The sequence below is a fragment of the Hibiscus syriacus genome, unplaced genomic scaffold (genome assembly GCF_006381635.1).
Source record: "Hibiscus syriacus cultivar Baekdansim isolate YM2019G1 unplaced genomic scaffold, ASM638163v2 tig00005459_pilon, whole genome shotgun sequence".
NCBI lineage: Eukaryota > Viridiplantae > Streptophyta > Magnoliopsida > Malvales > Malvaceae > Hibiscus > Hibiscus syriacus.
The window spans coordinates 1,438,467-1,454,555 of record NW_024062058.1 but is presented as its reverse complement, the minus strand read 5'-3'; the positions used below and the strand labels follow the sequence as shown (position 1 = coordinate 1,454,555).

Below are 16,089 nucleotides of genomic sequence, written 5' to 3'. Positions count from 1 at the left end.
GGTAACGGCCGTTAAATTTGGTTGTTGAGTGTCACGTTTCGAACCTGGTAATTTTAACAATTTATTTTAAAATTAAAGTATAAAAAAATTATTAGGAAAAAAAACCTAACCCCTTCGCTGTGCTCAGTTGCCCCTTGTCTTCACCCCTTCCTTCTCCTTGCTCCTTCTATGGTCGTCGGTCGGCCGTCCGTGATCGTCACTGTCATCATCGTTAGCACCGATGTCCACCACTGATCAAATCCTCGTTGGTCTTTCGCCGTAAGCTGTCACCCTTTTCCGTGGAAAAGCATTCAAAGGTTCTTCGAATTTTATTCCATCGTTGTTGTTTTTCATCAATTTCGGTCGATTTCGACGTCCATAAGCCACGTCGTCGTCACCATTCAAACCAACGTGATATTCCACTCGAAATCCATCCTTGTCGTCGCTCCGTCGGTACTCATCCGACGTTGATCGTGGAGATTAAGATTTTAAAGGTTTAGGGATTTGAATATTGAGTATTTTAGAGATTTAGGGGAGTTGGGTGATGGTAAGGGCAACAGTTGATCGATGGGTGGCAGATCGTTCGACGATGACGATGGTGGCCGGTGACGGTTGGAACGGGTTGAAATTAGATATTTTAGTTTTTTTAGAGTTTTTTATAATTTTATTAAAAGTTTGGGGTTTTTTTAAAAAATATATTAAGTTTTTCCTTTTTTCATTAAAAAACAATATTTTTATTATTAAGAAATTAAAAAACATGAAGTTGGGCATTTAGAAATGTAACTGAGAAAACATTAGACACCAATTTGTAACGAAAAAAATCTTTAGGCACAAAATTATTTTTCAAAGTAAAGTTCAGGTATTTTTTTGTATTAAGCCTATTTTTTAATTATATTTAAAATTAAATAAAAATTAATTTAACAATATATAAAATTTGAAGGACAAATAATTAATTAAATAGTTTAGTAATATTTTTTAATAAAACTATTATTATTTTGATAATGATATATATCATATTTGTGTTTCGGGAAAGGTGCACTGTGACTGGGACGAATGTGTCAGTGGGGTGTAATGGAAGCATAAGAGAAGCCACATAAGAGATAAACATAGTCTGTTCACTAGCTGCCCATATCAACGATGATGCGTATATTGCGGTCTTGCTCAGAAACCTACATATGATTCGACCGACCTGACTTGGTTTTAGACGATATCTCTTTCTTTTTTCCCCCCGAAAATTATTAAATATACTCAATTCATAATATTATTTATGATTTCAACTAATAATATTTTTTATTTTATTTTTTTAAAATAAACTTTTACCTCTTTTTCAAATATAAATAAAAAATTGATAATTATTTTAAAATAAATAGATATAATATAATGAGGTCATTTAATAAATGACTGCTGAGCCTGCTCATATAAAAATATCTTCAGAAATTGTATGAAGGGCTTGACCTCTTTGTTTGGTAGAATTGTGCATTTAATCCCTAAATTTATGGTGAATTTAATTAATAACATAATAGTTTTTCTCTTCGCCTAGTTTGACAAGAGAGTTTTTCCCTAATAATAAAAGCGAGTTTCCTCAAAACTGTAATTTGATCTTAATCTACTGTAAGAAAATTTGATTTCGCCTTTGAACAATTCTATAACAATATATTTATTTTTCAAAAATATATTATTAATCTTTTAATTAAATTCATACTTGATCAATTTATAACACTGGTTTAAATAATAAACGATTTTTAATTATTTTATTTATCAATCACTCTATTAAATTAAAAATTCTTTTATAGTATTATTATCTAGGTTTTAATTATTAAAACAATGGGTTAAGGAGCTGCATTCTTGATGATAAAAGTAAAAGAATTTAATTTTAAACGCATAAAGAAAGAAAAAAGGATTAAATTTTACTTGAATCCATTTAGTTTAACCTGACTTAATATTTTAATAATAAAAAATCCTTAATTTTTTTTTTTAAATTAGAACCTTCCTCCGGAGTGGGACAAGAGGATAATGGGCATCGTTGCCGACAAGGTGACGTGTCGTCCATTCACATGGTTTACTCATCAAAGTTGGTGGGACCCAGATGACGTGTAACGAAAGCTAATATTTGGAGAAACAACTTTTAATTAACAGAAAAAAAACTTAGGCAAGAATGTAATGCAAAATATTATTATTAAAATTTTGTTTTGTAAAAATGGGCATTGTAGAAAATACGCCAGGCCGCCGCCTAGGCCTAAACATATGAATACAGAGGCCCAGTGGGCAATTCCTCAAAACGAGAATTCAGATAGATAGGGAACCAACCAATCATAATCCTCGGGTAGTTATACCATACGACAGCAAGGAAAATGGGTTATCGAAAATATTAAAAATTTTAGTAAAAATTATCTAAAATATTATTTTTTATTTAAAATATTAATATTTTTAATCTTTTCGGTAAAGTATCAAATATTAATATTTTTGATAGAAAAAATAATATTTTAAATAACGTTTTATCGGATATATTAAATATTTTTTGATAAAACACTCAATAATAACCTTTTAAGTAGAAATAATAATATTTTAATTAATATTTTATTTAAAATATTAAAAAAAATATTTCCTGGTAAATTCAACATATCGGAAATCCAAAAAGAAGGGGGAAGAAAGATTGAAAATACTGTAGAAAGAAGGCGGCAAAGGAGAGGTTTCGTAGCGTTAAGCCGGTCCCTTACCTGAAAACAGCGATAGTTTATTTTTGAGAAAAATGGCGGCAGCATCATCATCTTCCATGGCGGCCACCGCCGTTTTGATTCCACGTGCCCCCGCGGCCGTTGGAATCACTCGTTGTTCTACCTTGCCGCTCCTCTCTCCTCGCGTTTCCGCCGCTACCTTTTCCTCGCCTGTTAAGCTTATTGCAGGTACTGCTGCTAACATCAACGCCCACTTGCATGCATGCCCTTCCTTTTTGATTGATTCTGTCTAAAGTAAGTGAATGCTTAAATGTGTTGAATTAGAAATGTTGTAATGGTGATAATCACATGTGTTAAAGAGTAATTCAGGAAACTAATTGTGGAGGATAATCGGTGATGGAGGCCAATTCGAGTATTTCCCCTTGCATCTATTGGGCCTTATTTACTTGTTTTGTTTCAAAAACAGAATCGAGGAGGTTTCCTTTGCTTCAGACTAAAGCCACGGAGGAGACCTCTGTTGATGCTGGGGAGCTTTTCTCTGATTTGAAAGAATAGGCGAGAAAAGATTGTCTTACCTGAATATAGTAACTATTAAACAAATCCAGTCATTATATTATCCTAGCAATCAATTTCTTGTTCTTTTAACCTGCTTAAGCTGAACTTTAGTACTGACTTGGCCTTTTCCTTTTGTTGGTTTGCCAGTGGGATAAAGTTGAAAACAAGTCCACAGTTATTATTTATGGTGGTGGGGCGGTAGTTGCTGTTTGACTATCATCTATTCTTGTTGGTGCCATTAACTCAGTCCCTTTGGGAAGAAGTCTCAACGCTACACTTTCTTGTTTCATACCCTTCACTAAATTGCTAATCCAATTTGAAATCTATGTATTTCTGTGGTTATCAGCTCCCAAAGATGATGGAATTGGTTGGACTTGGATATACGGGATGGTTTGTCTATAGGTACCTTCTCTTCAAGGTAAGGTTGAGTCTATATATATAAGCCTTTAAGTGTATTTATGTGGTAAGGTTTAGTCCTTAGGTTATTTAAAATTTTAGAGTTAATCTTAACTAAAATTTTAGATTTTTAAAAATTTTATAGAAAAAATAATAAAAGAATAAAGGTAGCCCAATAGTTAAGGATTAAGATCTATTTCCATGGGTCTAGAGTTTAAATACCCTTAAACTCAATATTTCAATAATTTTTTTTTCAAGCAAAATGACATTGCTTTGTGTGTATTAAGCACTAAATTAATTGTGTCGAAACGATATCGTTTTGATGAGGTATCCATGTCAGTATCGTCACGGTGTGAAATTGTCATGTCATCTTGTTATTAAATCATTAATGGCGGAGTGATATAATTACACTTAAAAGTAAACGTTAGTGTTAAAATTGATAAAATTACAAGGTTGATACTATAAACGAGTCAATATTAAAAGTTGGTAGTATTTGAAATAATTAAACTATATATATATATATTCTCATGAATCTTAATTGTGGATAATCTACGGTGTTTGTATGGCCCACCTGGTGTTTTTTTTTGGGGGGGGGGGGTTGTTAGCCATTCTGCATTCATGGTCATGCAAACACTAGCAAAATTTTAAATTTGCATTCACATAAAGAAATAACATAACTCTGGAAGGAGATTAACAAGTGTTGATTTTGGACCAACCTTTGAGAGTTACAAATTCTTAAATTTAGCTTATATAGGAGGTGGTAGTCCTGTAAATGAGTCAAGTTGAATTTGAGTGTTGTTGAGTATGACTCAACTTAAAAATTCTGAAATGGAGTTCGACTCGAAAACCCATGAGTCTAAAATTTTTAAGTTTGACTCGAACTCGAAATCAAGAATTGAGGCTCGTCAAAGCTCGAAATGAAAAAAATCTTAAATTCAACTCGATTGAAGCCTCAAACTAGAATATGAACCTTAAATATATTAAAATCTTATATTGCATTTTTTTTAAAAAAAATAACACATAAATATTAACATTATTAATAATTTATTTATTAAAATAAATAAAATTTTAATATATTATATTTTTAAATTACTCATGAGATTTTTGAGTGGAGTATCAAGCTAAACATCTAAATCAGGACTTCCTGGATTCTCTACCCTAAAAATTTAACACCATTAAAGACATCATATGAACACTGAAACTGAAAGGAAACAACACCGAGTCCCACAAAACTCAGAAATTAGATCCACCCTCCAATCAAATTGAAAAGCCTAATCGAAAAAAGGCCTGAGATGACATAGTCGGAATCTTAACTAATTATGCGAAGAGGATAACATCAAAGCATTTAACCAAAAGAAAATTTCATCATCGACAGGGTTTACTATTAAAGCAACACAAAATCTGAAAACACGTCAAGTTTAAGGAGAAAACAATATCATTAAGATAATAAAAGGTAAACACATATGTTAATAACACATGTCCAGCGTCCATAGTGCATAATAAAGCATAAAAATATGCCGAATACCGTCATCACGTCTTAAAATAAGTTTAAATTGACAATAAAAAAAGAACTCTAGATCTTATCAATGTCGTCCTCGAACTCGATGTAATCATCACCGGCACCATCATCTTCCTCATCGATGCCGCCAGCAATCCCTTCATTCAACCTCGTATTCTCCGGTAGCTCTCCATAAGCCTTGAGAAGCCTAGCCTCGTCAGGCATGTATTTCAAGATGACGTCAGCCTTGTCGTCCTGGTAATCCCTAAGACCGACGAGGATGATGACTCCGGCGGCAATCCAGACCTTCTTGTGCATTTTACCGCGGATGTGGCAGAGACGCTTGGTGCCGTCGATGCACATAGCCTCGCATCGGCCGTTTCCCAGCATGCGGCTGACTTGGGCGTATTCTTGTCCATCTTCTTTGAAAATAAGCTCGCGTTTCTCATCATCGGCCTCGTTCTTTCCCCTCTTCCGATTTTTTCCTCCCTTTCCCTTGTTCTTCGCAACGATTGCAGGTTCCTGTTCTTGTGATTAAAAAAAATAAACCTCAACTCGCCTTGTTTAATTTGAATTGGAAGACAATTTGTTTTCCTTCTGCTCTATTTCCTCGACGAATAGAAATTAGCTTACCGATCTTTGTTTGTATTTATAATAGAGAAGTCACTCACGTAATTTGCCATCTATATTATTTTTAATTTTAAAATTAGAATTAATTATACTAAATAAGTTGCTTGCCGAGCAAGGTTACCCAATATACCGCTATATCATTGGGTTTGAGTTTCCTCTGCATCAAGTAAATAAGTCAAGAATTAGGCATGGCATAATGCAATAATTGCCTTTAACATTGGATAGTATAATTAATTTTATTTGTATTTTTTTTAATATTCGACCCTATAACGTGCTATTTTGGGTTAAAAAAACACTTTCTGTTGATAAAAATTATTAGTCAACTAATACTCAACGATTAATGTTGACAAAACATGTATACGTGGAAGAATATGATGACGTAACATTATCACGTCATACTTTTAAAAAAAATAACAAAAAATATTATTAATATTTTATATTTAATTATTTATTACCGATTATGTCACTCTTTGTTTAAAGCAACGAGTTAAAACTCATTTTGAGTGGAAGGCGACTCAAACCTGGGGTAAAAGAGTGAAATGGAATGGTGTGGCTTTTACCACCAAGCCAAGTTACTTCTTAGTTTAACAACGAAACAAACATTATTTATTATATTTTTACATTTGAATTTAATGAATAGAAAAGTAAACACGTGCAATATAGCCTTAACATATCTTCTCATAATCTTGTTGGTCTTCAATGTGCCCAAAACGAAGGTTTTAAAATGGTTCAAACTCAACCCGATTGTGCTGAAGCTGTTGACATGGTGAATAATCCGAATGCGAGTCGCAATCCCTTCTCCCTAGTTCGATTCATTGATGCTATTAGATTTAGCGCTAGGGCAACAGACATTGTTTGTACCCCTCGAGAATGCAATAAACCAGTAGACTACCTTGCCAGAACTATTACGCCTCATTCCCTCAAGCTGATTTGTCTATCCCTCCCTCCAGCCGAAGTGATCTCCCTGTTGGAACAAGACTCCGTTAGTGCAATAGTTTTGTAGCTTCCACTTTTCAATTCAAAAAAATAAATAAATATCAAATCTCCTATTCCCTTTCAATTCTATCTCTATCAAATTCGAATCAAGCCAGTAGAATTTCAATGGTGGAGCAATGGTTTCGACTCTCTCCGTCGATGAATTCGACAAACCAGTAGTAGAGGATGAACGGGGCAATGAATTTGATGACGATGAACAAGTAGTAGAAGACGAGGATGAACCAGAAGAGAAAACATAGCAGGTTGGTGAAATTCGATTAAACAATCGAACTTTTTTTTATTCCTTTGGAGATTTTAAGGATTGCCCATTTCTTTGAATTTAATGGAAAAAGCTTAACAACAATATATCACAGATACTCGGTTGTTTCGCATAATTTTTTTTCAAACCCTAAATTATTAAAGGTTTTCCCTTTCAATTCTATCTCATCAATTTTGAATCAAATTGTTCGAGTTTCTATTTAAATTTAATTATAAATATTCATAATATTATGATATTATTTGAGTTCAATTTAAACGAATTTTTATAACCATATACATTACAAATATATATTTCTTCATATTTATTCGAGTTCTATTTTGTATCTCGACTCGACTTTGAAAATTTTTCGAGTTAAGTTTCTTTTTAATCGAATCAAGTAGAAAAGATCTATTTTTCAAGTTAGGTTCAAGCATTTACTCTTAGTGTGTGTTTGGTTTACGGAATGTAAGATTACCAGCGGAATAAAAGATTACCAGAGAATAAGATTACTGGGAATGTTGTATTTTGTGTTTGATTGGTTTAGCAAGAATGTAAGATTACTGTGTTTGGTTAAAGGAATAAAAGATTATTAGAATGTATATTTAACCAAATTGTCCTTATTATATATTTGTATAATATTACAAGTTGGAAAATATTTATATATTTGCTTTAAAAAATTTAAATTCATAAAATTTATATATATTTTTTAGAAAATTAAAAATATAAAAAAGGTTTAATGAAAGAGTAAAATTTTATTTTAACCCCTGAACTTCATATAAAATTTTAATTATAGACTTTTTTTTGTAAATCTAAAATAGTTTAAGGATAATTTTATAATTTAACTTTCGTATAATTTTTATTATTCAATGACAGAAGAATGATATTTTTGAAGAAAAAAAACTTAAGGGTATTTTAGTCCAAAATGTCAATAATGTTACAATACTTAAGAGAAAGGAGGTAATGACATTCCCGGTAATATACCCCAAAAAATCTACTAATAGAGTGCGATTGGTTCACGGAATGTAAGATTACCAGTGAGAATGTAAGATTACCAGGGAATAAGGTTACTGATAATGTTGTATTTTGTGTTTGTTTGACTTAGCAGGAATGTAAGATTACCGCGTTTGGTTAAAGGAATAAAAGATTATTAGAATGTATATTTGACCAAATTGTCTTTATTATATATTTGTATAATATTACAAGTTGAAAAATATTTATATATTTTCTTTAAAAAATTTAAATTCATAATATTTATATAATTTTTTACAAAATTTAAAATATAAAAAAGGTTTAATGAAAGGGTAAAATTTTATTTTAACCCCTTAACTTCATATAAAATTTTAATTATAGATTTGTTTTGTAAATCTAAAATAATTTAAGGATAAATTTATAATTTAACATTCGTAGAATTTTTATTATTCAATGACAGAAGAAGAATATTTTTGAAAAAAAATAATAATTTAAGGGCATTTTAGTCCAAAACGCTGGTAATCCAATAATACCTAAGGAAAAGGAGGTAATGACATTCCAGGTAATATACCCAAAAAATCCACTATTGATAATCTTTCATTACCGGAAATGGGATTCCCGGCCTAACCACACGGGGAATGTGGATTCCATTCCCATGGGAATCTCATATTCCCTCATCCAAACACCCCTTAGTAATAAAACATTACCGGGAATGACATTCCCGGCCAAACCAAACGAGGGAAAGTGGATTCTATTCCCAGAGAATCTCACATTCCCCCATCCAAACGGCCCTTAATTCATGGGGCATGAATGGATCGGGAGAGTTAGCGGGCTCTGAAAATGTCAAATATGTTTTCGTTCCCTAAAATCCCTAGGAGAACAAATGCATATGCCGATACTCAAGACTTGATAGTTGATGCAGCAAATATAGTTCGAATCTCAACATTCTCAACACCTTGATATTTTTTTAATTGAAAACTAATTTTACACCAGAAATATTACAGTGACGTCCAGAATGGTATACATTGCACGTGAAGAAGCTTCATTTATCATAAGCAACAAAATTCTAGCTTCTAATTTGGTTTTTTTCTTTTTCCCTTTCTATTTTCATGTAAATAAGGGATTCTCACAGAAGATTTATGTACATTGTTACATCTTTCCATGATTTCTGGAGTCCTTCACATGCCTCAAAACCTACTCCCTTCATTGCATCTGCAGCATCTTTTCTCTGCATCCTGAAAAAAGAAAAAAAACCAAAAACTTAGATTCAGTTCGGTTTTGTACATATCAAGCTTTAATTTACGCCGAGAAACATTGATGTCTTAATAAGACTATGAACCATTAGAGGAGCCCTTCAAGCTTTCTTCTATGACGCTTTTGTCCGAAAGTCTCTTGATTTCGTCTTGCAGAAAACACATCTAGTTAGTATGTGATTAAATCTATTATGTGGACATAGCAGATTCTATAAGTCTCCCATCTTGATCCTTGGTGTCTAAAGGTTATTAGTCTAAATCGTTGCTTGTAAACCCTATTCATTGAGGAAATTAAATCAAATTCGAGTAAACAACGTTCCCAACGTGTACAAACTTGTAGGACGAACTTACCGTTAGCGAGATCAGCGGGAAGATTGAGCAATTCGTCTGCTTTGAATATGTCACCGATGAAATCCTGGAACCGAGAAGAATATGCTTTGGGGTTTACAGCTGTAATCATCCTTCGATCGAACTGCAATGACTTGTACGCACGCTCGAGTCGCTTGATCACGCTGAAGTTTTGGAAAAAATCCACTATTCCAAAATACAAAAGTACATCATAGCACTCCCCAGACTTGAGATTTTCGTGTAATGTTAGAGTTCCGATTCTGTTATTTGGTACGTGAACACCACGTGCAGACAGTTCTTCACCAAACCTAGTAGTTCGACTGCGAGAAAGGCGATGCAAAACAATTGGTTCCTTACTACATCATCTTCGAACCCCATATCAAACGAGTCTTATTTTAGGTTAAAAATGCAAATATTTACCTGTTACCTGGTAGCCACTGATCACTAAAACTCAATTCTGACTCGAAATCAATTGAAACTCTTTGTTTTTATCATTGAAATCAATTGAATCTGCAAGGCAGGAAACCAGACTATGCATTATAAAGCTTATCGCTAACGCCGTAGCAAACTCCTCCTTGCTAGAGTAACATGCCGGGAAGGATGATTCGCAAAAGAAATAGATTTTACTAACATCTTTTAGTTCAATGGATATGACAGCATTAAAATTTAGAACAGTTAAGCTTCTTACAAATTCTGAATTTTCAAGTTCTTGGTCTTTTACATTGCCTTTAAGCAACAAAGAATTATGATGAATGAGATGCATTTTCAATATATCACCTCGAATTGAAGCTGCAGAATATCTCTGTGAGGATAAATCACTCTGATACAACGAGTCACAGGACACTCTCCTTCTATCGCTGGGACTAGTGTCAACAGAACCTGCAGAACGACAATAAAGTGAACATAAAATTTCATCAAAGATATGCACTTTTCTGGTAGATCTAGTCATTTAGTATTTTCAAATAATGCAATATTGTTGTAGTTCCGTAACACAATCTTTTTTTCTTCATGCTTTATGTTTGCCAAGAACTGGGGCAGCTCCGAGCCTCTTCACAAGAATAACATGTAATAAAGTGAAGAGAATCAAGATCCTTTCGATGCAAGTACTTACCTCCACGTTCAGAGTCCGTAGAAAGTGAACGTCCAGCTTCCAAGAGATCTGTGAGAAACTAAAAGCTTATCATAAGTCTTACTCTGCCTCTTATAACAAGATAGTTTTCCAGACATCTTATAAAGATAGTTTTTCTTTCAGGAAAAAGTGGGAATTTATGGGAAACAAATTCACCTTTAGGTGAACCTTTTACATGGAAGCCAAGTAACATACTGTAATCCATGACGCCGGCAGCCTCGAGAAAAGCACAATCATGCTTGATTTGCCTATCAAATAAAAATATATTGTTAATCAACCAAGGATTATGCATGTTTGGTAACATCCTCGCTTGCACACACTGGAGTAAGGGGCGGAGAAGGGAAAAAAAGAGAGGGGGTTACTGTACTTGTATACAATAGGGAATAGACAATTGCATAAAAATCACCTTACCATTATCAATAAGAAAACTATGCTAAGAGAGAAGATATAGATTGATGGGACTTACTCCAAAAGCCTATGTCGAACCAGTGGTTCAAGGCAAAAGTGAAAATCAAGATCCGATTCCTTATGAAGAACTTTCTCACGGAATCTCACTTTTTCTACTTTTCGACCTCGTAGGGAGCCTTTGAGGTCATAACACCGATGCATCAACAAATCTGATTTGAATATGTTTGACACAACCGAAAAGTAAACCTGTTCCCACAATTCCGAAAAATATCAGTTCAATAATATTATTAACGGCCAAAAGGAAGGGAAAGCTCGAAGTTATGTTAATGCAAATTTATCCAAGACACTGAATTTAGAATCCCTTCACGGAGGGAGACATGCATCATGTACCTCCCGATGACCTGCATTTTTAATTTGCAGCCCTCGCAGTCATCAATATCTCAGTACTTAATTTATGTGACAAAGATCTCACTGCACAGTTTAAAACTATGGATTCCATTGAAAAGCAAAATGCCAGTATGAAAAACTTTACTATGACATAAAATAATGTTCCTTCTACCTTAGCACCGCCGTCTGGCTTCACGACATGAACTCCATAAAGCTTGCTCAAGACCGTGCTGCGAAACTTTCTGATATGGTTATAATAGGCTTGGAGCATTTCTAGGAGGACCTACATCAAACGCATTAACTATATTTAGACATTCTTTTTCTGATTCAGAAACTCAAACATGTCAGGGCTTTATTAAAATCCAAAGGCTGATTTCATTACCCTGACTTCAGATTTGCGTAGTGTTTTCACTACAAATCGGTTGTCCGTGGACAAAATGAAGAAGTTGCCGGGTTTCAAACTTGAAGTGACCTTCCTTAAAGTTTCGTCACTACAAATCGATATCATGTAACACTCGTGGTTGATATTTTCGAGCTCTTGTATAAGCCTGGCAGAGGAATTTCAACAAACAATTTAGCTATGAGACACGATATATAATCCAACCATTAAAACATGGTCAAAAATAAAAATGACAAAACCTGAAAGCTCTAGGACAATAATCTTTCCATTCAAAGGCAGTAATTGATCCTGGAGGGAGACTAAGACACTGCTGTCTGGAATAATGAACCCAATATCTTTGCGAATCTGTTAAATCCGAAGCTGAAATATCCTTCTTGAATCTGCCATCTATCTCCCTCCCTGCCAAAAAAAATAGTTATGATTTGATGATAAATGAATAAGAAAAACCTCATTTTGGTGGGATAACTGAATTTGATTCCATCTTTTTCTCTTGCTTTTTTTTTCAGTGAAGGTCCTAAAGAATTGCAAGAATATTGATGTCCTTGAATTTAAAGAAACCCCAAAGAAAAGAAAAGAAAAAAAGATCCTTTCTTTGCCCACTTTATTTTTGGGGTTTGAAATTTGCATTATAATATACTATTCTAATTTGTTGGAAAATGGCCGGTGGAGAGCAGAAGGCGAAACAACATTTCGCGGCTGAATCAGTTATGGGATATTCAAAGTGGGGTGGTGGTTCCAACGAACTACTTTCATTTTAGGACAACATTTCGTGTCCGGTTTAGTATAGTTCAGTTTAGAGTTGGAATCCGCTTCAATTGGGATGAGGATGAATATAAATTTAGTGAGTAGTGGGCGGGTGTGAGTGTAAAATGTCATACCCGCAGTGAATAATGGGTAGGTAATGAGTTTGAGAAATTGAGACCTTACTTGTCTTGCGGCCACTAATTACTCACCATGTAAAATTTGGATTATTATGAATTTAAGTATAATTTTAGATATTATTGTATAAATCTTAAGATTTTTATAGGACATGATTTGTAATTTAAATAAATGTAAGCGTATAAACATTTTTAAAATTGAAGATAACCGTTTCTCCTATCTCAAATTGATGTATATAAACAAATACATAATGAGTAGTAGATATCTAATTAGGTAGCGAGTGTGTGGATGAATTTAAAAATACATTGATGTGTACAGAAATATTAAATAGGGATGGAGAAGGAGGATCCACAGTTGCCCTGCCCATTAGCGATTTATAGTAAGTATGGTTGAAGAAATTATTTGATAGACCATACTTACTATATTATCCGTGATATTAGAGAATAAGAGTCACAAATTTTAAAATAATTTCTAAATAATCACTCATTTTTTTATTTACATGTAATGAAGAGATGAAGATTCATCTTTAAAAAAAATATACGGACAACGTCGTAACCAGAAACCTTCTAATAATTTTTCGTATAGTTGGGTTGGTTTTTCTATTAGGGGAAAGTACAATAATAGTACTTAAGCTATGATTTTCTTATGGATTTGGTCAACTTGCTTGTAAAAGTTACACAATAATCAATAAAGATACCCAAAAGTTACATTATAAAATCATCATAAACTTTATTTTGAGATATGAAAATTCATAATTTATTTTTTGAAATTATAATTATCTGAAAAAAAGTATAAATGGAAATAACATCAATTACATAAATCCAATCGAATTAATACAAAGTATAAATCTAGGTGGTAAGAAAACTATAATTTAAAGGCTATTAGTGTACTTTCACTTTCTTATGTCTACAGACTATAAAAAAACCTTAGATGATGAGTAAATTACATAAATGATCCCCTAACTATAGGTTATTGCTTTATCAAGTGACCATTAGAAGTTATAAAACGATCATCTGACTGTACAATGTTACTTTGTTGAGTCCCTCAATTGTTAAAAAATTTAACAAAAAATGATGAGTTTTTACCATAATAAACAGTCATACGACCATTTTGTAATTTTTAATAGTTGAGAATTTAATAAAACAATACTTTATAGTCAGGGGACCATTTCTGTACTTTTCCCAAAATTTTAAGCCTTTTATGCTAAAGGTCAATTGTACTGTGCAATAATAGATTATATATATGGCGATTTAATTAAGATAGATTCTAATATGACCATTGATATTTTAATTTTATCATTCATACCATTTCATTATTTGAATGATGTCAATCAAATCACCTATTGTTAACATTTAACGGAGGAGTGAATGTGATAGTTAATAAATTTTGTATAATTACATAATTGATCTTCTTACTTGCACATTCTGTCAATTTAGTCATAATTTTAGTTTACTTCAATAAATATGAACAAATATTAAATTTAGCTTTAAAGTATAAAAATTTTAAACTTATTTAATCTTACATTAACTACAGTTTAAAAATTATATGAAATGTGTCCAATTATAATATAATTATTAGAATTACATCAGTGACTTATGTGCTCCCATACTCTCTAATTGGTCTTTTATTTTTTTATGGCACTAACTGCAATATGAGTATATACAAAATGATATAATTCATATCCCAAATATATAGTTTGGCCTAGCGATTAAGACATGTTCAATCCTTTATTCAGACTCAGAATTATTTTTTGTCAATATCATTCTTCTTCAATTTATTTGTTATCCAATCAGATGGTGATACGAGTCATTATCTTATTAAAATATTTAATTTATTATATTAAATTAGAATTAGAATATAGAAATAATGAGACCATTGTCCCCTTCCTATTTATTATCATCAAGAATGTTAGACTTGGTTGAAATTCATAAGGCATTTCAATATCATCATTAGTGGAGTAAGTTGCCTTTGGACTCTGATTCCCAATCTTCGTTCTACCAGATGAATTTAAATGTGTAAGAATCCTACAAACCTTTGAACACTTCTCCACGATAAATGTAGCATATTACGATAAGATACTAATGGAGGTTTGATAGGGGGTCGATACAAGTGATGACGACAGTGGCGATGATGCTCTCCGCTAGCCGGTCGACGACTTTTGGAAGGGGACAAGAAAAGGGGAAAGAGTTGCTCCACGTGGGTTTGGGGAGCTTTATTTTTACAATTTTTTTATATTTTTTTTTAAAAAAATTCAAAATTACCAAAATTTGACATTTGTCACTTAACAGAGATATTTAATGATGATTAATGTCTGGATACCTAAAAGTGTAACGTTTAAAACATTAGGCATATATTTTTAGAGAAAAAATCTTTAGACACTAAAATGTTTTTCGAGGCATAGTTTTGGCAGTTATTTTTTAATTAAGCCTTAAAAATATTTTATTAGCATTTGAAAGATTATAACTTCAAATCTTAATACTTTAAAAAATAGTAAAATTAATTTAGTTTTATTTCTAAAAAAATTTATGTCATCTTCCCTTTCCCCTTTTATTTTTATTTAGTCTACGTCGACATCAATTTAAATATTAGTTATCAATTGTTAGTAGTCATCAGGCTCATCCCAAAAGATGTGGAAGCCTTGTTCTACTTTTTAAAATGAGACCCTTAAAATATTTTATAATAAAAATAAAATTATAAAATGAGGTCCATAAAATATTTTTTCCTTTAGAAATCATTATTTTAGTTGTGTTTTTATTAATAATAAATTATTACAATTCATTTATTGTAAGATTTTTTAGGAAGAAAATATTATAATTCATTTATTGAGATATTAAAGAAGAAAATTAAAAACTTTTTTAAATCTTATCATGAAAATTAATAAATGAATGATAGTAAATTTTTTTGGTAAAATAATTTTTTATTAACAATTTTTTTAAGTGAGGGGCTCCTAAAATTTTGAGGCTATGTGATATATCATATCCTACATATGTAAAAGGACGGACACGATGGTCATTAGTTCTCTTGTTTTTCATACTATGTTTTTCGTTTGCTTTTTTTCTTTAGCTTTTTTAATTTTGAATAATAAACTATGTCCTCATGACACATTTTCCTTTTCTCTTGTGACACACCCTTATGATTTTTGGTAAATTTTTTCGTATATCTTTGTGGTCGTTTTGATGTTTACACAAAAAACTATCGCAACATTTATTTTTTGATTGGTTTGTCAGTGGTCGCGTATAGTCAGATCCCCTATTTGGTAAAAGGTTGTTTGCTCATATAATCAGAATTGTGTAGCGAAGCAGCCTGCCAAATAGTTTGGTTCGCTCACCACTCCTTTATCACTTCGTAA

The 16,089-nt window shown here is 32.2% G+C and overlaps 2 protein-coding genes and 1 pseudogene across 2 annotated transcripts; 1 reads left to right on the top strand and 2 right to left on the bottom strand.

Moving 5' to 3' along the window:
* Positions 1-2,647: 2,647 nt before the first annotated feature.
* Positions 2,648-3,621, top strand: LOC120199605 (annotated as a pseudogene).
* Positions 3,622-5,016: 1,395 nt separating this feature from the next.
* Positions 5,017-5,786, bottom strand: LOC120199452 (eukaryotic translation initiation factor 1A-like). Its single transcript, XM_039200523.1, has 2 exons — positions 5,775-5,786; positions 5,017-5,625 (listed from the first exon to the last, which is right to left on the bottom strand). Exons 1-2 carry the CDS (start codon positions 5,784-5,786, stop codon positions 5,179-5,181), a joined length of 459 nt encoding a protein of 152 aa, XP_039056454.1. The 3' UTR covers positions 5,017-5,178.
* A 3,276-nt stretch (positions 5,787-9,062) lies between these two features.
* LOC120199451 (phosphatidylinositol 4-phosphate 5-kinase 10-like) lies at positions 9,063-14,180 on the bottom strand. Its single transcript, XM_039200522.1, has 12 exons — positions 14,156-14,180; positions 12,101-12,260; positions 11,844-12,009; positions 11,634-11,744; positions 11,133-11,320; positions 10,823-10,914; positions 10,649-10,696; positions 10,315-10,416; positions 9,958-10,015; positions 9,541-9,857; positions 9,288-9,354; positions 9,063-9,171 (listed from the first exon to the last, which is right to left on the bottom strand). The coding sequence occupies exons 1-12, from the start codon at positions 14,178-14,180 to the stop codon at positions 9,063-9,065; spliced, it is 1,443 nt and encodes a 480-aa protein (XP_039056453.1).
* Between the last annotated feature and the right edge of the window lie 1,909 nt (positions 14,181-16,089).